Below are 21,060 nucleotides of genomic sequence, written 5' to 3' on the forward strand. Positions count from 1 at the left end.
TGGTTTTTTCCCCAGGAGTGGCAGTGAAACTAATCCCCATTTTTAGGGCACGAGTATTTCTAGGTGCTAATAGTAAAAAGCCAAAGTGCTGTCTCTGGCAGATTGGGTCTGGTATTTCTCTTCCTGTCTGACATTGTTTTGATATGAAATTGCAGTTTCCTTTGAAGAGGAAGCAGAGTTGGGAGTGAAGACGGCACTCCTTTTTTTTGTTGTTGTTCATAAGAAAACACCACAGCCTTTTGTTGCTCTCCATGTCTTGTCTATCAGTGTCTAGCGGACTGACCCTGATGGGATCAGTTTGATTCTAAGTAAGGGATGAAGGAACTGGAAGTTCCCATCTTTTCAAGGAGATAACATTAAAATGGAAATGCATCATCTGGCACTGTGTGTAAGAGCTTGCCTTGCATAGGGATGAGCTAGGAGCAGTATGATAACTGTTGGCAGTCTGACCACTGATGTGGGGCGGGAAACCTACTTCAATTCTGTGTTGTCCCAGCTCTTCTAATAAACGTGTTCTAATGGATGTGTCTTGGCAAAAACTGAACTTGTGAGCACGTGGAACCACAAGTCATTCTCCAGTCAAGCTTTGAAACTCTTTCTTCTTAAACCAAAGCCTTGGGGCTTTGCTCTGATGCTCTGTCCTTTTTTTTTTTTTTTTCCCTGGTTGAAGTTCACTTTGTTCCAAAACCAGTACTGTACAATTAGTAGGAACATTAGCCACCACACCAAAAATCAGCCACAAAATTGTTTAATTTTAAATCCAATTGAGATTCCATCTTTGTAACTTACCAAAAAGTAATAAATACTACCATAGTACCACCTGCCTCGGAAATACGTTTTTTATAATGCTATGAACTGAAGATGTTTGAAGTCACATAAAAAATTACTGACAGTGTTAGGAAAATCTTATTCATCAGCATTTCAATTTGAATTTCAACAGCTGAGGATTCTTATAGTATAATATTTGGATCTTGAAAATTAATAGATGAAATAGTTGGTTTGTTCTTCTTAACTGCCATCAAGAAGACTGAGGTCAATCTTGAAATAGACGTAAGGATAGTATTCTTGATTACTCAGTTGTAAACCAGGGATGTCCATGCCAGGCTGCAAAAGGAAACAACATCACTTCAGTATCAATAAAAGCGTTGTGCTGTTCCAAGCTAAAGCAAATTGCTTGCTTCACTTAGGTGGAGTAGAGTCTTGTACTTGCTATGCTTAACAAAGAATTGTCAGAGAATCTGGTATTTGCTCGGTGGTTTTAGTAGGCTGCCTGACACAGTATTGATATTTCCTTTTTTTTCTCCTTGGCTTGTGCACTGGGAACTTACTGCTTGCCTGATTTCAGGCAATTGTAAACTCCTTTCGGTTTATCTTCAAATGTGCACTCGGGGTCTGGGGAAACAAGTATTGCTGCCTGGTGCAGTCCTAGGCTGAGATGTTTAGTGAGTGACGGCCTTCTACAGAGCAAGGAGATCTCAGAGTCCTAGCATTTGTTTTACATCAGTTCTGTTGCTGGCACTGAGCTGAATGCTTGAAGCTTACCTGGAGGAACTGATATAAGTGAGCAGGCCTATTTCAGGCCAGCAACTGTAAGCAGCAGATGCTTACTGAAACTGTAATTGCACTCTGCAGCTCTCCATGATGACCTGACCCTACCTGCCACTAATCCTTTCCATAAGCACCAGGGATTAGAGCTGCTTCCAGGGATCCTCGCGCTGTGAGGTGCGATGAGGCATTTGCTCCAACCCCTGGACTAAACTGGGACAAGCTCCAGTTCGTGCAGTTGTAGTCCAAATACATACATCCATTATACTTGCTGCTGCAACTTCATCTAGATGTTTGAAGGCCACATTTAGGACATCTCTCAAGCGTTTTACCGACTTCCTATTTGGTTGCAGCAACATCGCTTGGAAGTTCACTGGCAGGCCGTACCTGCGAACACAGCAAAATACCCCACTGTTTTCCACAGGTCACCCCATTCCATTCCTGCTCTTTTCCCTCCTCAACCTCCTGGTGCATTTCCTATTTATATATTGCAAGGTCCCGGTTGTGCTGTGCTGCTTCCTTCTCTGAAAGCACTTCTATTTTGAAGCCATAGGGGAACTAAGCACCGTTCTTTTTCCGGTAAGTGACCCCAAAGAAGCATCTCATCAGCTTTATGTGTCACTTGTTCTGTAGTCATCTGTACCATCTCCTGTGAGCTCTCTGTAAGGGATGTTCCCCCCCATGAAGAAAGTGAGCTGGTACTTTTTATCTTTGATAGGAATCTGCCAGCACCGCACGTGTACCCACCTACCTCAGGACTGATTCAACAAAAACCCTCAAGGCTTTCACGTGAATCCAAGCCACAAACACTTCACTGAAGTTCACTTTCAGCCAGCGCAGTAACGGGCCCTATGAGAACAGAAATAGCAGTGCTGTGATTCCTCCTTTACTGCATGACACGGCTCCATTGCTAATGCCATGGGAGGCATCAAGGGCTGCTGAGTTAATTCTCGGGCAGGCCATTATTGTCCCCTAGTAGATCAGAAACTTGTGTGACCTTGGGCAAATGGTGTTATCTATCCCACGCCTTGGTTTTTAGTGCTCGTTGGAGCTCACAGGCATCTATTGGGATCAGAAAGCCTCTTCTAAGTGAGATCCTTACACACAGGTACCAAAGGCTGTCAATATAGAGGCCAGCAACTTGCTGTACTACTTACATACTGCTGTTTCTTATCAGAAGCTAGCTTCATCAGCTCTTCCTTTTCACATTTCAGTTCCTTCTCATCAAAATAAAACTCTCGAACCATGAACCTACAATTGAATGACATTTGCTCTCACAAGCCATAATCCAAGCAGTATGTACAATCGTTTCTTTTGCTTCTGATGAAGCAAGATGGGAATGTTTTGAAGCTGCTGGTCCTTTAAAGGATTTGCAGGGTGGGAGTTGAAGTCACCTCCAGAAAGCAAACATCCTGTTGTCTATCGCATGAGAGCAGGAAGAACAGTTGCTGGATTCCTTGCAAAGCATGACTGCTTACCTGTTCTCTCTAGCTTTAGCCTTGAAGTCATCCATCACTTTTCTAAATAGGGTGACTGTAAAGAGTCCTCCCTCGGCATCCTCAGCGATCATTCTGTGAGAGGGAAAAATCCCTGCTGTGATTCGGCACGGCCGATCTCACACTGGCTTCACCTTTCCCTTTTGCAGTTCTTTCTTTCGTTTATGAGCTCACTCATGAACAGTACCTCATGAACAGTACCTCACTTCTCAAGACAGATGTGATTGAAACAGGGAACAAAGGCTTTAATAGCACCAACCACAGTATCTCTGATGCAGACAACTTGCTTACACACACACTTTTTTTTCTGTTTCCTAATATGTTCCTCTGCTTGTTCCATGCATGTGTTTTTAAGACAGGCAGTTGCACAAAGCTTTCCTCTCCCTGTGCTTTCTGCTTCCTCCATTTCAGATAATGTGACAGTCAGGCTCAGTCACCTCTCACACCCTGGGTTGGACAATTTATCTGCCTTGAGCTGAGCAGAGGAATATTTAATTCCTAGTAAGGAATTTTTTTCATTCTAGGTGTTAATATGGAATATGCTAATGCAAATGGCAGGATAATTCAGTGATTATTATTAGATTAATTATTAGATTATTAGAATTATCAGATAATTCTATTTTTCTGCAGAAAACAAAGATGCAGAAGTAGTGATTTTTTAAAAGGAGCTTTCATAAAGTTGCACATGGTTATATGTCTGAATTAGGCCTGGATTACTGTAACAAGCTTTTATCTTTCTAAAACAAGCAAAAGCCCTGTTTTGTTGTTCATATGATCACAGCAAGGGGAAAGAACTAGCTTACTGGAAAAGGGAGCAACAAGAAGCTAATTGTAGGAAAAAAAAAAAAGCAGAGACTGAAGCTTTCATCTGTACTTTCCTTCAACAGAATAATTTCCAGTTTCAAGTGAGAATGATACTAGGCAAATCCATATGTTAACATACAGAGCCTATGTGTTAGTCAACTGATTCTTGAGCAACTTGAGTGACAGATATGGCAGAGGTATCTGCAGCCAGCAGGGTCATGAACTTGGGATGTCACTTACTTGGTGGAGCGAGGCACTACCATATCAGACAGGGATTCATAGGTCTTCTGCCACTGTACGTAGCTTGATCTTTGAGCAACACAAAGGAAAACAGAGTAAATAAATGCAATATACCAAAAAGAGAATGTGTTGATAAAAATAATGAAGCTAATTGCTTAGAATAGGAGCTGTTTGTGCTGTGTTTTGTGACAGCAAAGCTGCTTCTTTCCTTTCCTGTCCTAAGTCACTAGCTACAGGGAGCTTTCCCATTATATCATCCTCAGTCCTCCCTCACTCTGGGTCTTGGGATGAGGAAGCAGGAAGGTGGGGGTTGAAAAATTGAGGTTTCCATGTATAGGCTGCCCTGTGTCCTGCATTCCAGGAGCCCCACATAACTGTCTCATGGTCCAGTGCTGACGTGGTGCAACACTGGCAAGTAGCAGCACTGGGAGAATGGGGCCAAGGGAAGGGAAAGTTTGCAAAGTGAGTCGTGTTTATAGCAGGAACCCAAAGAAGATGCTGGTAATAAATTCAGTAAACTTACCTCAAATAGCTTTTTGAAATGTGTTTGTCAGACAGAAAAGTGATGGTACTGTGTGTGCAGGTTGGAATAGTGTTGTACTAAGAGGACAAGTTTTGTGTAGGCTTTCAGAAGGAAGGGTACCTTGTACCTTCACAACTGATGGCGATAGCAATTATCCTATGTGCAGGCACTTACAAATACATGACCAGCAGAGCCCTTGTGAGTTTGACAGGTCTGATTCTTTTTATAAACTGTATCAGCTCCATTACAAATATGTTCTGCCGCGTTGGTTTTTCTTAACTCCTACCAGGAAGCTGTTTGAGAACCCATTCTGTAACATTTACACACCTACATCCCACTTCTGTGCTGCTCTGAGCTGGGAGCAGTCTGTTCCTTTTGCTAATGGTTCCACCTGCTCCCCAGACACAGCACAGATCAGCTGCCCAACTGCAGTGCCTGCATCCAACACTTAGGTCTGAAACTCAACATCACATCTGAGCGTGCGCACACCATCGCCTTACTTTGGCACCACGACCAGCAGTGTGATAAGGTACTCAGAATTCAGAACAAAGTCTTCCTTATGCACGATGTCTGCGAGGGTCCGAGTCAGCAAGTTTCCCCTAAAGAAAACGAGACAAAGAAAAAATGACATTAGCAGGAACCCAGCAGCAGCACACCGTGCTGTAGATATGGTTGACAGTAGTGCACCCTAGAGTTGAAAAGCACTAGAGAATGAGGTGGCTAAAGGACATGGCTACGCTTCTAGGAAGGCCATTTATTTTTATTGCAACTCCAGGTAGCAGCACATAGGTAAAGATCATAAGCAATTGAAGATGGTAGAGAAAATATTTTGGAAACTCTGAGAAAGCATTGCCCTGACCAGCAGAACAGAACAAAAGTGAAATGAAAGTGGGATGCTGGTGAGATAGGCTCAGCAGAGAAGGAAAATAAACGCTTTTGCCTGGAATATTGTAAAACTGGCTTTCTGAAAAAGCATTTGCACTGCTTCCAAAGGAGACAGCACTGTGTTGCAAAGGAATCTACTGGCTGACGCAGCTGATCTAATTTTTTACTCCCTAAAATCCCATCAGAGCAATATATTGGCATTTGGTTTTGACTCTTTACCACTGCTTTGTCCTCCCACTGCTAATGGAGTCATATAAGGAACTGCAGTCTCCCCTGAGCTGATTTTAAGACATGCTGCTCACACCAGTTTCCACCTTGGCTTCCCCTTCATCTCTGGATGTTCAGTGTGCCCCAAAGTCAGGCACTACGTTTGCACCCATCACAGCACACACAGTTCACTGCACAGCAGTAGATATGGCACACACTGCTCTCACGTCATCCATGCAGCATTCCAGAGCTCAACAGGAACATGCTGTACTTACACAGTTTTTTTCTCCAGGCTTTGCAAATTTCCTTTAATATTGTTGTATGCAGCTGATCGGGTCTTTAGATCTGCTTCTATCTGAGTGACTTGCTAAAACAAAACAAAAAAAGTGAAGTGAGAAATTGCTTGAGGCGTCATCCTCACCTTCCTCCTCCTACCTCTGCACTGCAGAGAGATAACACAGCTGCCAGCCCCTCCTAAAACCATCTGAACAGAGCCAGGAGGGAGCCCACTTCAGTTCTGGGTTCCACTGAACTGCTCAGTCATGGGTGATGGTCTCTGCAGCAAGAAGGACTTGGTTAGCTGTTACTGTGTATTTCATTTGCTATCTACACTGAACAACGGTTCATTCCTTTCTGAACAGGCTGCCAGTGTAAATAATTCATCCAAACTGCAATGTGTTGGATTTAATGTAGGCCAATGATTTCACAAGAAAACCCCAACAAGGAGAATGATTATACAGTAAGTAAAAACAATAAAATATTACAGTGAAGGGAACTAAAATGTAGAACGTATCAGAGTAGTCCAATAAATCTGCTAAAAGTCCATATATTTATGGAATGAATAGGTTTGTATATCTCTGTATAGATACAGACATATAGATATTTATTGGTGTTATTACGGTAGAAATTAAAATAAATCAACTGCTGCAGTACAGCAAGATTCTGAACGTGCTGCTGCCCAAACCACAGGCAGAACTCTCATTGACTGCTGTGACAAAAGAGACCAAAACCTGCCAAAAGACATGATTCACCATTCTGAGATCTTCTGACAACCTGGAGCACAGTTTACCTTTGCTAATGCTTCTGATATATTCTTCAGTGGCTGCTTTATGGGATATTTGGCCATGTCCCACTCAAACCGGGTCAAGTAGCTAATCAGGTCAACTGGAAATACAAAGAAATGCATTAAAGCAGACAGCTGACATGATGGAAACTCAAGGCTGGGGTGGCAGCCCCCAGCTGTATCCTGTGTAGAGCTTTGGTTGGCCCAACCTCTGAATTCTCATAGAAATTTGATCTAGATCATATCTGCACAAATCAAATGCTCAATCTAATCATCCCCAAAGTAAAAAATAGTTGAAACAGAGACACTAGTGTTTGCTGCACTGAGCTTCTTCCCAGACAGGTAGGATGGAGAACATTTGGGAAGTTGCCATGGGGAAATGGGGCAGAACAAGCTCAGGAAGCTAAGGAAAGGAGGGACGAGTGGGGCTGCTCAGTGCTCCTCACTGCCTGGTGCAGAGTTAACCATTCCCAAGGCAAGGGCTGAACGCAGCTCCTCGTGGGTTGCACACAGTGTGAGGAGCACTGTATGAACAGAGATGCATGAGAAGGAATGTGAAAAGTTGTTTAGTTGCTACAGCACCAAGCTAAGGTACCACCCCGCCTCGTGTGACATCAAACACCCTGCCAGGGGAGCACTATCCTTTCCGTGGGCTTCTCTCACCCCACATCAGAGTCAGTTTACCCTATTAGATTTCCGAAGCACGGAAAGTTTTATGAAAGGACGAAGACAACTTCTTATCTAAGGATATATTGAACAGAAGGCAGAAAACACTGGCATGACCATGTTCTCCCTCTCTTTCAATACACAGATTCAGCCCTTCCTGCCAATGCATTACCAGGAAGCACAGGAAGCATGTGGAAAGGGGGCAAAGCAGAGATACAGAAGTTCCCTGTGCCCCTTTTATTCTCATATTCCCCAGTCTCAGCAGAACTCATCTGTTCAGCAGTTAAGCACAGGGTGAGCCTTCAGCCCATTCCACAGGTGTACTCCTTGGCCACGCTCCCAATTCCCTTCCCTTCTACACTGCTTCTCCTTACTGTTGCCCAAGAGAGATGCCTCCTCCTCAGCAGCCCAGGAATCCCACAGGCTGAATACTTCCTAGCTCTGCTGTACTCAGCCAGCTCTAAGCAGCAATATAAACTACCTTCCCTACAAAATACTTAATTCTTCTTTGCTGATGCTTGCAGTTCCCCTTCAATTCTAATCAGACAATTGCTAGACACAGCCAACAATTGAGTTGGCTGGTAGACCAAACTGCTGTCAGGAATTCCTACAGCTGAGCTAAAACCAGAACATTTGTAATCAAAAAGCTGAGTGTGCACGGTCCAATAGCCTGAAATTGGACTCTGCAGCAAGAAGCCATATCTTACAATTTTGATTCTGATTTCATGACCTTCAGTTTTAGGGCCTTTTTTCCATCCAAAAAGGGACAGAGGAAGAATTCAGTGTTGCTGCTGCTTGTGAGGAATGATACTAGATTGTAACAGGGGAATCCTAAATATATGTATCTATATATTAAAATCAATTAATTTTTTTTAAAGACGGCATCAATAATCTTAAAAAAGTCTTAGTTACATATGGCTCCTTTGGATGACAAAGGACTGAAATTAGTAGCATATACAAGAAACTTCCACATCCTTCTATTACAAGACATGCAGAGCTGACAGGAAGGGAAAAGAGTGTAAAAAGAGGAAACACAAGAAATAAGTTCAACCTGTTGTTTCTCAAGTCATAGGGATATCGTGATCAAGCTACGAGGTCGTTACTTGAGAAATCCATCGTAACGTGATCACTGTATCTCTACAACCAGACCAAGACTTGTTTCTAGCACTACTACACCCAAATGCATGCTTGTAGCAACACTGCAATCAGCAATCCTCAACATACTTTTCAGACATTTCATTTTATCCTTTTGCCCTGTAACATAAATAAGTGGGATTATTGTACTTGGCCAGTAGTTGCGCACATAAAAAGCCAGTCTTATTTCATGCACAAAGGACATTTCTAAAAGGACTTTCTCCCCAACCTATGAAGATGGGGAAAAGTCTGGAGGTTGAGGTGCACAAGGAGTGGCTGAGGTCCCTCAGTGCGCTCAGCCCAGAGCAGAGGAGCTGAGGGGAGGCCTCAGGGTGGCTGAAGCTCCCACAGGGAGTGGAGGGCAGTGCTGAGCTCTGCTCTCAGTCATGGAGCTGTGTTAAGCGGGGGATGAGGGGGGTTAGGGACAGGGTCTGCACCTGAGGGCGGTGGGCGTGGAACAGGCTGCCCAGGGCTGTGGGCACGGCCCTGAGTGCCAGAGTTCAAAGAGCATTTGGACCCTCAGATACAGGGGTTGATTTTGGGTGGTCATGTGTGAAGCCAGGATTTGGACTTCATGACTTTTGTGAGTCTCTCCCAAATCGGAGAGCAGAGCAGGGCCTCACAAGGGAAACCAAAGAGAAGGTATTTGTAATGGAAACAACAGTTCATGTCCCAGCAGCTGTGGCATCACCCTGTGAGTGCAGCCTGGCTCCTCTAAGGAAGCAGCATAGGGGCAGGGCAGTGACAAGGCCCTCCTCTGGCAATGGAGATCTCACATCAGCCACTGCGCAGGCCTGCAAGACCTCACCACCTATCTGCTGTAGAACAGCACCACAGCTCCACTAACAAAGTACATACATAAGCCAAGCTAGCAGAGCAGGAAACTCCTCAGGCTTTCACTGTTACTGCAATACTGTTTATAACAGTATTTCTGGTCTTGCTGCTCCCAACCAACTCATAACTCCCTAGTAGTTGAATTGTTGCCCCCAGCATCCACCTGTGATGTTAGAAATCCACAGCTGACAGAGCACAGGCTCTGCAGCAAGTGCTCCTCCAGAAAACAGTGCCAGACACTGAATGTTGTCCTGGAAGCAAAACTGGAACTGTATAGAGTTTCCATTAACTCTGGAAAAAAATGTAACGTGGCTAGATGTGCTCTTAGAAAATACTCCTGAGGGTTGTCTTGTCTAATGGGTGAGTGTTTCAATTCTGAATGCTCATATTCTGAAGCAAACACAGGCAGCATCAGTACATTAACATACCCACGTTCACGGCACCTACCTCCATTGGCCAGAAGATTTTCCTGGACTTTATCTTTGGAGTCCTCCATAACTTCTCCTATATACTGGACTATTTTCTTAATTACACTTGGGTGTAATTAACAAGAGAAGCTTCATTAGTAAAGAAACAACAGAAATATAAAACAGATACTACAATGATAGTATTGATACCCACACAAAACACTTTTGAAGTAAGGCACGTAAACTAAAATGCCAATAAACAACCTATGGCATACAGCAGAACTAAAATACACTGATTTCTGCAAACACATAGGTAATACCATCTCCCAGTGCTCAAGACTCCCAAAAGATACAGATTCCATTTTCTGCACGCTGTATTTCATGGCTCTCATTGCAAAAACTAGAAAACAAGAAACTTGTGTGCACGTTCTGAAGGAGGGACACAAGGCTACACACAGAACAGTCCAGTTTCACCATGGTTGAAGATTTGCTCCATGGGATGCTAAATAAACTTTCGCAGTTGTTCTTTATGACACCAGACAGGAACAGTTCAGAGTCTAGGCTTGATGCACAAAATACAGCTGTACCATACCCTGGGAGGAATCTACACCATTTCACCCCAATTCACAGCCCTCTAAGGGCTGTTCTTGTTTTCATTGTCAGGCTGCAGATGCTTAAGGACCTCAGGCCAGCTGAGTCCTGGTGGAGAACTGCATTTTCATAAACTAATACTGAGTTGGAAAGCTCCCTTAAAGGCCAGCTGGTCAAACTCCCCTACAATGAATAGGGACACCTACAGCTCCATCAGGTTCTCAAAGCCCCATCCAGCCTGCCCTTGGGTGCCTCCAGGGATGGGTGATGGGGTATCCATCACCACTCTGGGCAATGTGTGCCAGTGCCTCACTACCCTTGTTGTGAACAGCTTTCTCCATATATCCAGTCTAAATCCCCTGTTTTAGTTTGAAACCATTTCCCCTTTTCCTGCCACGACAAACCTTACTGAAGAGTCTTTCCACATTTTGCCCACACTCAGGCTGAGGAGAGAGTGCAGGTATAACCAGGATGTACTCTTGTGCTCTTTCAGATTTTGCTTGTGAAAGTGTTACAACGCCATTACTCTATTAAAAATTTAATAAAATAAAATAAAATAAAATAAAAGTCAAACACTCTTTAGGTCATACTGTATATTAACCATCACTCCCACTGAGTGCACAGAAAGCTGCAGGCAGCAGAGCCCTGCAATCTCCAGCCTCTGCACAACGCCCTGCAGACATGGGATCCAGAGAATGCTCAAGTAGGAGTGACGGATGGGAACGTCAGCTTTAGAGAGCACCACATTACCCTACAGTGACATGGAAAAACACTCCACCTCCCTGTGTAAATAAATAATAAAAGTACATGGAAACAATAGATCCTGCAAACTCCTGCCCCTTCTCTGCTGTCCTGGCAGGAGGCAGCGCTGACAGGTTTGCGCTGCCTTTATTGGCAGTCCTGTCCTTATTTAGCAACAGGTTGCAGAGGAGCAGGAATGTAAATGTTCAGGTCATTTGAACAGGCTTGAACTCTCCAGATGCTGTTTTCTTTGGCTAAGTACAAGTGCTTGGTATTTTAACCCTTGAATCTCAATTACATACTCAAATCTTGGGCATTTATTTAACACAAAATGATATTGTAATTCCAATCCATTTATCCTGATAATTCTTTGCTATTACTCTCCTCTCGTCTATTTTTCTTATTTTTAAGCAGATTTTCCTTAGTTTTAAATCTCATTGATCCTTTTTGATCAGTTAGTTTTACAAACAAAGAGGACAAATAGGAGGAGTCCATACCCAACAGCTCACTGTGTAAAAGCCTCACTGACTCTTTTGCTCAGTGCATACATCATGTCACATGGTAAGCGCCACTGCTGTCACTGACAGGACAATTAACGAGTGAAGTGGCATTCAGCTTGAACAAGGAACTGTGTACCACCTTGGCGAGTTAAGACAAAGGTAACAGTGGGAACACGTCACCTAAAACTCCCCTCAGTGATCTTACACGGACGCCACAGCAGGTTTTGCAGAAGTGGGAATTAGCCAAGCCCTCCCAAAAATCACTCTGCATGATTCCCGTATCCTTCAAACTCAGATCTCTCAGTTGCTTGGCCAGCTGCTGCCCTAAGCAGCTTTCTGACTCTGCACTGGAATAGATAGATGGCATTGGCACTATCTCATCCCAGACTGACTCCAATTTCCTTTTCACTCCAGCAGGAACAATCTGCTGTATGAACACATTTACAAAGACTGTGGGGCAGGTTTCCCTACCAGATGGGCAGAGTCACGATAGAGACAATCTTACTGATTAAGTATTAAGCTGCTCTGTGCTGCTAAATATTCTGAAAAACCAATTCTGAAAAGATCAACATTGTGTTCAACCCAGTGATCAAATGTTATCATCCTATTTCAGCCCCACTGTGGTACCAGTAAAGTCAGAAAACTATGCTAGGGAGAAACGTATTCTGGCAGACCTACTTTTATGCAAACTGCCTAACACAGGTTTGAAGAGCTTATATCAGGATCTCCGTATGCGTTTGCACCCACCAAACAATCTATGAAAGCACAAAGCATGTTCAGACAGGCAGCTTCTCACTAGGCCTGGCTAGGGGAAAAAAGGCAAAAAGCCCCAGAGCTGACGTGGCCACAGCTGTATGTGAGGTTTGCCTCCAAAGCAAAAAAAAAAAGTTTCATCAATACAGACCACTTTGTGCCATAAAGTATCCTAAAACCTGGCATTTCCTTAGCATCCTGTACTCTATTACTCTTTGTCCACCCAGGTCATCTTGGCCTAAAAGGCAAACTTGGCAGAGATCAGCAAGGAGATCATGTGAGTCTCCCTGCATAAATGGGTTTGACATAATGGCCAGTCAATATTGTGGCTTTCCAGGAGTTGGACAGAGGAAGAGTACCTGATTTCATTCAGAAAAATTTATTCCTTGTATCTCCTTACAACTCCTATATCTGGTTAAAAAATATCAAGAAAAATATTCTGGGAAAAAGAAAAGCGGAGAGGGCTTCATATTCTCTAAATACTGCTTCATTAATTTGAGTTTCTGGATGGAGGGGAAGGCTGCTCTTCAAAAATACAAAAAAAAATCACATCCCCTTTGAGAACAGCTCTCCTTGAAAACAGCCACTCAGGCATCACTGTTCAGACAGAACTGACACTGTCTCCATTCAGCCAGGTTTTAAGGAATGGCCTCTTCCTTGTGATGATTCTGTGGCAACTGACACAAGGATTAAACCACAACACAAACCCACCCACTTCAGTCCAGTTGTAGCCTTGGTTAAACCAACTCTGAGGTGAATACAAGGACACACCATCCCATAAAAACAATGTCTATTCCTCATTTGTAGGTAGTAAATAAGACCTATTTTACCTTTCAGCACAGGTATCAAGTTTTCCCAACTCATCTGACAGACCAACAAGAGCATCCAGTGTCCCCACCTGTACAAAAGATGAGAAGCAGGTGAGAGATGCACATGTCCAAGGCTTCTGTCAGCAGTCTTAGGGACTTTGATTTGCTAATTCAACAGTTCTGCAGAACATTATTCAGCCAGTGGATAATAAAGCAACTCCTTTTCTCAAGACCCAGGCACAAAAAGCCTTTTCCAATAAGGGAAAAAGTGTATATGATGTCTCAAGATCAAGCATCAATGTCTTCCTTCCCGTTTTCATTCCTGAATCATTGAGTAGCACAGACTTTTACCTAACAAAATAATGAGTAGAAATGCATGCAGCATGCATACAAAACAAATCTAATGTACTAAGAGAACCAAGGGAAGCAGAGTGTACTCAAAAGAGGGTCTCTGCATTCTTTCCTATTGCCAAGGACTAAGCCTCTCAAGGACACCATTTTCCCAAGACCAACATCTGCTTTTTGCATGACTCTGTCACAGTCATAGTTCTATGTTTATGGTATTGCAATACATTGCCAAACCTCTTCTTGTGACGTTGCCAGCTCAACATTACAAAGGGTCAGGCTGAAGGAGTACCGGAGAAGAAACAAGTCTTGCACAGAACAATTAGCAGAACGCAGAGAACTGCTGTATGGTCAGATGATGTCAATACTTTGTTTCCCCCAGCATTAATGGACTCACACCAGTGCTGGTGGCACTCAGATGCTAAAATCACAGCAATCTCAGGTGCATGTGTAAAAAGCAGCATGTGCAGTCTGCAGCATCTTGTGCTACTTCAGCATGTTATCACTTCAGAAAAGGCAATGCTCCCCTTTCACTTGCATCCTTAAGTAACTGGAACAGCTCAAGCCATAACTTAAGAAACTTTGTGGACTGAAGCCAGACCCTGGCTGCACCATGTGTAGCTTTGAGATGGGTGATGGCAGCTCCCCAAGGAACCAAGTACTGCATCTGTTGCAGCTCCACTGACTTCAGTGAAGCATATTTAGACTTCTGACAGATGCAAATGAAATAAAAATTAAGTGCAGATCTTATGAAAGGATTGAAGAAGGCAAAGATATATTTAAAAAAAAAAGTCACGAATAAATGTTCTTACTGATATGAGGCTATACAGCCAGTAATACAGCTGAATATATGCACATCCATTTCCTACAGAGTAATGTGCATTATATAGAACTGTCTGCTCTGTCAGTGGTCTCACTGGAATACTTCTAGATACTGAGCTGCTCCCCATGCATTAGCAATTTGAGATGTACAATGCCGTGTGACTTTTATGACTGGAAGCAAACTGTACAGCAGATGCAATACATTGTATTTAACCGGTCACCTTCACTCCTTACACATGTATCCTTCCCACATGAAAGTCATCTTCAAGCAAAATGACTCTTGTCTCTCCTCAATCGGTTTTCAGTAGACTGAACACAGCTCACCCCCCATCGCAATCTTTTTCAGCTCTCTGAAATGACAAATCTCATGTTTATCCCAGTAATCCTTAGTCCTGGCTGGGGATGTTTTGTCACCCATACCCAAACCCTCTCCTCACTTACCTTTAAGTCTGGAATATGGAATTTGCTGTTGCTGGACAGGTTGGATTTGGATGTCACCGTATTCATTCTCTCCCATGCCTGCAGGTTTGTTTTATCTCCTGGGGCAGAAATCAGCCAGAACTCCGACATGATCCAGTACTTTCCCTTCACTCCTGATCACTGTAGAAACACAGAGCAGGTAAGAGGCTAAAAAAAGTACTGTGTAGAATGTGTTCTTCCCTAAGAACCAAAAAAGTTGGAGTGGATTACTGATCTTTTGGTGGCATAATTACAGTGAGTCACTCCTGTCTCAGCCTGAAATGGAACATGACCTTCTCCACAATGTCACACACACAGCGCAGCAGTTCCTCCTTTCTCAGGGTTGTTCCATCCAGTTTCCGAATGAAGAACCAAAGTTCTCTCCTCCCCCTTCCCTCTCCCCCCTCCCTTCCCCATCCTTTAGCACCCAGTTCAGTCCCCATCACCAGGCTCCATCGTGATCCCCATTGCCAGGCAGACTCCAGTCACAAGGATGTAATTAAGGACTTCTGTTTGACCAATATCAACACTCAAATATTTGGGCAAAAGTGCAAGCAAGACGTAGGTCTTCTGAACTTACAGGCTGCAGGAGATGCCTGACGGAATATCACTTTCCCTGTGTTTTAATTTCCAGGTTGGGTAGCAAGGACCGGAGGAGAGATGCTCTCAGCAGGACAATATACACAAAGCAAACGATGGCGCAAATCCACGCGTGACAGCTGCGCTGGTGCTAAGCAAACAGATGAGGGCAGGACAGCAAGCAGCGGAACCACGCTCCAGCTCTTCCACCCAAAGGCTCTCCCGGACCCGTCCCGTCCCGCCTCGCACGCCTTACTCCCCGCCGCACGGAACGGGAAACTCGGAGAGCGAGCGCTCGCCCCGCAGCGGCCGCTGCCCCGCACAGCGGTGGCTCCCTGCGGCGGGGCGGGGACGGCCGGGCTCGGGGAGGCGCTCGGGGCGGGGCGGCGCTCGGGGCGGGGCGGCCGCGGAGCAGCGGGGTGTGGAGTGCGGCCCGGGGCGGCGGGGGTATCGCGCTCAAGCTGGTTCGGCTCGTGCAGCTGCTTGCTATGCTACCTGGTGGGCAATGCTCCAATCACCCCCCCCACACACACACAGGTGTCCTAAACTGAGAGGATGGTTGGTGTCTTTCCCTTCTGTATTCTCAACTGCACCACTCAGCTTGGTGTTGTCTGCAAACTGGCTGAGGGTGCACTCGATCCTATCTACGCAATATGACAGATATTGAAGAATGCCGGTCCCAAGACAGATCCCTGAGTGACACTGCTTATGACCGGCCTCCAGCTGGACTTAGAGCCGTTGACAGCAACCCTTTGGCTATGACCCTCCAACCAATTCTTTATTCACTTAATGATCCAGCCTTCAAATCCATATCGCTTCAACTTAGAGACAAGGACGTGGTGCGGGACCACATCAAAAGCCTTGCACAAGTCTGGGCAGGTGGTATCAGTTGCCCTTCCTTTGTCCATCAATGCCATCACCCCGTTTTAGAAGGCCACCAGATTGGTCAGGCATGGTCTGCCTTCAGTGAAGCCATGCTGGCTGTCTCAAGGCTCTTGCTCATCCCTCCTGTCCCTTAACATGTGAAGCCATGCTGGCAACCACATCAGCCAGCTCCTTCAGGATCCTGGGATGCATGTCATAAGACCCCAAAGGAGTAATGCTAGAGTGACTCCAGCATAAGGCTGAAGCAGCTGATGGAAGATGTCCTCATTCACAGCCTTGGACTTGGATAGACCTGTTCCTGCATCACATTGCTAATGGAAAGGTTAATTCTTGGACTCTAAGTTCAGGCAAGATACACTGTACATCTATCTTCCTTTGCTTCTCTTTAACATTTTTACTGAGACTTAAAATAGTTATATAGATGAGGAAAGTCTCTACTCAAAGCTCCCCATGAAGAGACACAAAGAAGACTTCTGGTTGAAATAATCACTGTTTCAATTTATCCGCTTGCTTATTTTGGTTTATTATGACTGTGAAGAGGAAAGGGACCTGGGGGTGTTGGTTGATGCTCGGCTGAACATGAGCTGACAGTGTGCCCAGGTGGCCAAGGAGGCCAACAGCATCCTGGCCTGCATTAGAAATAGTGTGGCCAGCAGGAGCAGGGAGGTGATCATCCCCTGTACTCAGCACTGGTGAGGCCGCACCTCGAGTGCTGTGTTCAGTTTTGGGCCCCTCACTGCAAGAAAGACATTGAGGCCCTGGAACGTGTCCAGAGAAAGGCAACGAAACTGGTGAGGGGTCTGGAGCACAGGGCTTGTGAGGAGCGGCTGAGGGAGCTGGGATTGTTCAGTCTGGAGAAGAGGAGGCTCAGGGGAGACCGCATTGCACTGTACAACTTCCTGAAGGGAGGCTGTGGTGAGGAGGGGTTTGGCCTCTTCTCCCAGGCAGCAAACAGGACCCGAGGAAATGGCCGCAAGTTGTGCCACAGGAAGTTTAGGTTGGACATGAGGAAGAACTTTTCCTCTCAGAGAGTGGTCAGGACTGGAATGGCTGCCCAGGGAGGTGGTGGAGTCGCCGTCCCTGGCAGTGTTCAAGAGGCGTCTGGATGAGGAGCTGCAAGATATGGTTTAGTGCTTATGGTAGCAATGGTAGTGGGAGGACGGTTGGACTGGATGATCTTGTAGGTCCTTTCCAACCTTGTCATTCTATGATTCTATGATTCTGTGATTCTATGATTCTATGATTACTGAGGTGGGTGTCAACCTCTTCTCCCAGGTAACAGCTATAGAATGAGAGGTAATGGTCTTAAGTTGTATCAGGGGAGGTTTGGGTTGGGTTTAGGAAATATTTATTGCCAGAAAGAGTGGTGAGGCACTGGCACAGGCTGCCCAGGGAGGTGGTGGCATCACTGTCCATGGAGGTGTTCAAGAACCATGGAGATGTGGCACTGAGGGATGTGGTCAGTGAGCAGGGTTAATGGTTGGACTAGATGTTTCTAGTGGATCTTTCCAACCTTAATCCTATGATTCTATTCTGTTGGTTGTTTTTTTTTGTTTGTTTGTTTGTTTTCAGCCACGGTGTTCCCATGGGCACAGCAGAAGGACTTTAGTGAAGCTATACAAAAGAACTACCCAGGTGTCTGGAGACATTCATAGTAATGGGGATCACTGTTTAATCTTCTTTCCCTCTTCCCCCCCACCCCACTTTTTTTTTTTTTTATAAGGCTACATTTTAATAATGAAAATAAAAGTTAGTTTATGTACATGACGTAATTCAAATTTACAGCCTTGTGATCTGAAAGGTGCAGTAAGCCTCATAGCCTCATCAGCAAGGTAAAGCAGAGCTTGCCCATCTCAGATCACATACAGAGCTGCCGTGAATCCTTGCTGCAGTCTAAAGATGTGGAAATGCTTCACGTGATTATTTCCACAAAAATTATGTTCCCAGAAGCTTCTTAAATTTAGAATTGTGCCATCTGATAGCACTTGTAGTGAAGAATGTAAAATCCAAGCTGAAGGGTTGTCAGATTGCTGGATTCTGCAATATACGCCATTTTCTTTCTAAACATTTTTATTGTACCAACGTCACTTTTGATTCTCATTTTTTCAATAGGAGTAATTTGCCATGTTTACTTTTATTATAGTGACAACTATTATACTACTTAATTTGTTATTTTAATTGAAAATTATCGAGGAAGCATGATATTAATGTGTAAATAAAGTCCTATCATTTTCTATTATCAAGTTTTCTGGTTTTATTCTGACTTTTTAATCCTTTTTCCCCATTACACATTTTTAGGCCTGGATGAAGAGAGGTTGGAGGAGGCCTGGATGAAGAGAGGTTGGCAGGATCATTGAGCCCCTTTGATGGGATATGTCTGTGTGCTGCTCACTGGTGGTAATTGAGCTGTGGCAGCTCCTGTGCCCCTGCTACTTCCTCAGCTGCACTGAGTGCTGTACCGTGTGATCACCAAGCTGCTTAATTCCCTTGTGATCACCACGTGCCTCCCTGCTCCCTTTGATGTGTCACCGCAAGGAAGCTTTCTGTGGCTTTGCCTTTCTCTGTGTTTATGAGTACTCCTTCCTCTGTCACAGTAATGTGCAAAGCACAGCCTCCAAGCAGCCATTAAAAGCATTAATACCCTATCTGAAGTATCTCTGGAGGCAAATTTCTCTAACAAATAATCAGACTTAATTACCCATACAATTATGACATTGACATTAATGGGAAAGCATATGTTAGCTTACAAAACAGCAACCTCAGAGCTGCAGTTCTCAATAAAACGATTTGTACAACTACTATGTTACAAGCATTATCCATTAATGCCTATTTTTTCCGCTGTGCTTCAGAAGAATCTTTAAAAATCCCATTTCCTATTCATGCAAGTGTATTACTGCAGTAACATATGCAGAAGTCTAAAACAGCTCAGTGAAGGAACTCCTAACATGACTTGATCATGGCTAATAATGATGATCTTTATGGTCCCTTCCAATCTGTCCACTCTGTGGTTCTATAAAATATTGTTATTTAATTGAAAACAGTTTTGGTGTACTTTTAAGCATGTAAGTTTAGCATGCAAATTATTTCTCTGTTAGAATTCCTTAGCTGCATGCATGTGTGTACATGAATGAATGTTGTCTAGTTACCATTAAAGCCAGTAAAGATTTCTTCCACTTTGCTTACCATAATGTTGTTTCAAAACACTGTATCATGCATGTCGCAAGGGAACATGCATAGCAAATCCTCATACTATAAAAAGAGGAAAAGCAGGCAAAACCATGTTCTGTATCACACTTATTTGAAGTCCATACACCTAGCTGCTCAACTCTATTTACTTGAATTGGAAATCTAAAAGTGTTATTTTTGCATGCAACAGATATTTGGGGCATGTTTGAAGCAAAAAGCTTCATCAAAGCTTCAATTGCATCATTCCAATCCAGATTTTTTTGTAACTTACCTGTGTGAGTGTAACAAGGAAATCTGGCTGCTCTAAAGTTATCTGCACTAGAACTTCAATAGTCCAGGTCCTAGCTGATATTTTCCCTATAAATTTTCTTTAAAAAACAAAAAGTTTTAAATGTATGCTGTGCCAGGCTTGGATTTATCCACTTTGCCCAAGAGCTAAATATGTCTAAATAAATAAATAAATAAATATAAAGAATCTTGAAATACAATTTTATTTTCTGCAGTGCAGAGGTATTTTATTCCTCTTTTTCTGTTCTGTGGTCATTGAAATACACCTAGAGTACTGAAGAAGGGATCAGAATCTTTGGGCGTTCTCACCTATAGTCACGTATCTCCTTAGCATGTCAGAACCTCATGGGTTTTAAACCTCTGGGAATTTTTCATCGTTTCAGTCCTCCTGATCTTGTCTTACATTTTCTGAGGCATCCTTGTGTCATACCAAACAACTTGGGGAGGATGTCTGGGATTCCTTGAGGTGTCCTGAACTGAAAGGGGCATCTATATGTGAGTAAATGGATTCAGCTTTAAATGTCTGTTAACAGTTAGTGACAGTCTAAGGAATGAGATGGTAGAACTTAGAAACAGATTGAATTCACCCCGAAGAAGACGCTAGGTGGCTACTGTGCCACACTGCTCCTCAGGCTTCATTACTGGCATTAACTAGGTATGCAATTCAGCTGCCTCAGCTTCTAGTGCCATTTGAGATGTCCTCCAGCTCACGCCGCATAGCACATGGGTTTTCCACAGGTCTTGTGTCACCTCATCTAGGTGTCCTGGATACCATGGCAGCTCAAATGCCACCAGACAATCTACATTTAGGTGAGTGAAGCCTTAGCTCCCTGAAATGGGAGCTTTGACATCTAGTACCCACGTAGACACATACATTAGGTGTCTGAGTCTCAGCTATGGCACCCTTTAATGCAAAGCACAAAGTGGCGATATTGGTATTATCATTGATGAAATACATAATAAAAAACATCAAGAAAGACATGAAGGCCCTGGAGCGTGTTCAGAGAAGGGCAGCAAAGCTGTAAAGAGTCTGGAGCACAAGTCTTATGGGGAACGGATGAGGGAACTGGGATTGTTCAGTCTGCACAAGAGGAGGCTCAGGAAACATTATTGCTCTCTACAGTCAACTGAAAGGAGGTTGTTGTGAGGTGGGGTTGGCCTTTTCTATCAAGTAACAGAAATAGGATGAGAGGCAATGGTCTAAAGTTGTACCAGGGGAGGTTCAGGGTTGGATATTAGGAAACAGCTCAGAAAGAGTGGTGAGGCACTGGCACAGGCTGCCCAGGGAGGTGGTGGAG

At 44.1% G+C, this 21,060-nt stretch overlaps 1 protein-coding gene across 5 annotated transcripts; it reads right to left on the bottom strand.

Moving 5' to 3' along the window:
* Positions 1 to 732: 732 nt before the first annotated feature.
* ATP6V1C2 (ATPase H+ transporting V1 subunit C2) lies at positions 733 to 15,676 on the bottom strand. 5 transcript variants are annotated; one of them, XM_042811692.1, is made up of 13 exons: positions 15,405 to 15,676; positions 14,807 to 14,965; positions 13,220 to 13,287; positions 9,845 to 9,930; positions 6,770 to 6,864; positions 5,976 to 6,067; positions 5,109 to 5,207; positions 4,086 to 4,154; positions 3,024 to 3,116; positions 2,703 to 2,796; positions 2,297 to 2,394; positions 1,803 to 1,932; positions 733 to 1,104 (listed from the first exon to the last, which is right to left on the bottom strand). In XM_042811692.1, the coding sequence occupies exons 2-13, from the start codon at positions 14,933 to 14,935 to the stop codon at positions 1,009 to 1,011; spliced, it is 1,149 nt and encodes a 382-aa protein (XP_042667626.1). In that variant the 5' UTR covers positions 14,936 to 14,965; positions 15,405 to 15,676; the 3' UTR covers positions 733 to 1,008. The 5 variants fall into 5 exon arrangements, with proteins under 5 accessions (XP_042667626.1, XP_042667643.1, XP_042667653.1 ...); XM_042811709.1 differs by lacking the exon at positions 15,405 to 15,676 and adding an exon at positions 15,079 to 15,148; XM_042811719.1 differs by lacking the exon at positions 15,405 to 15,676 and adding an exon at positions 15,056 to 15,074.
* Between the last annotated feature and the right edge of the window lie 5,384 nt (positions 15,677 to 21,060).

The sequence above is a fragment of the Centrocercus urophasianus genome, unplaced genomic scaffold (genome assembly GCF_019232065.1).
Source record: "Centrocercus urophasianus isolate 14NV4802_14NV808 unplaced genomic scaffold, USGS_Curo_1.0 seq_10, whole genome shotgun sequence".
Lineage (NCBI taxonomy): Eukaryota > Metazoa > Chordata > Aves > Galliformes > Phasianidae > Centrocercus > Centrocercus urophasianus.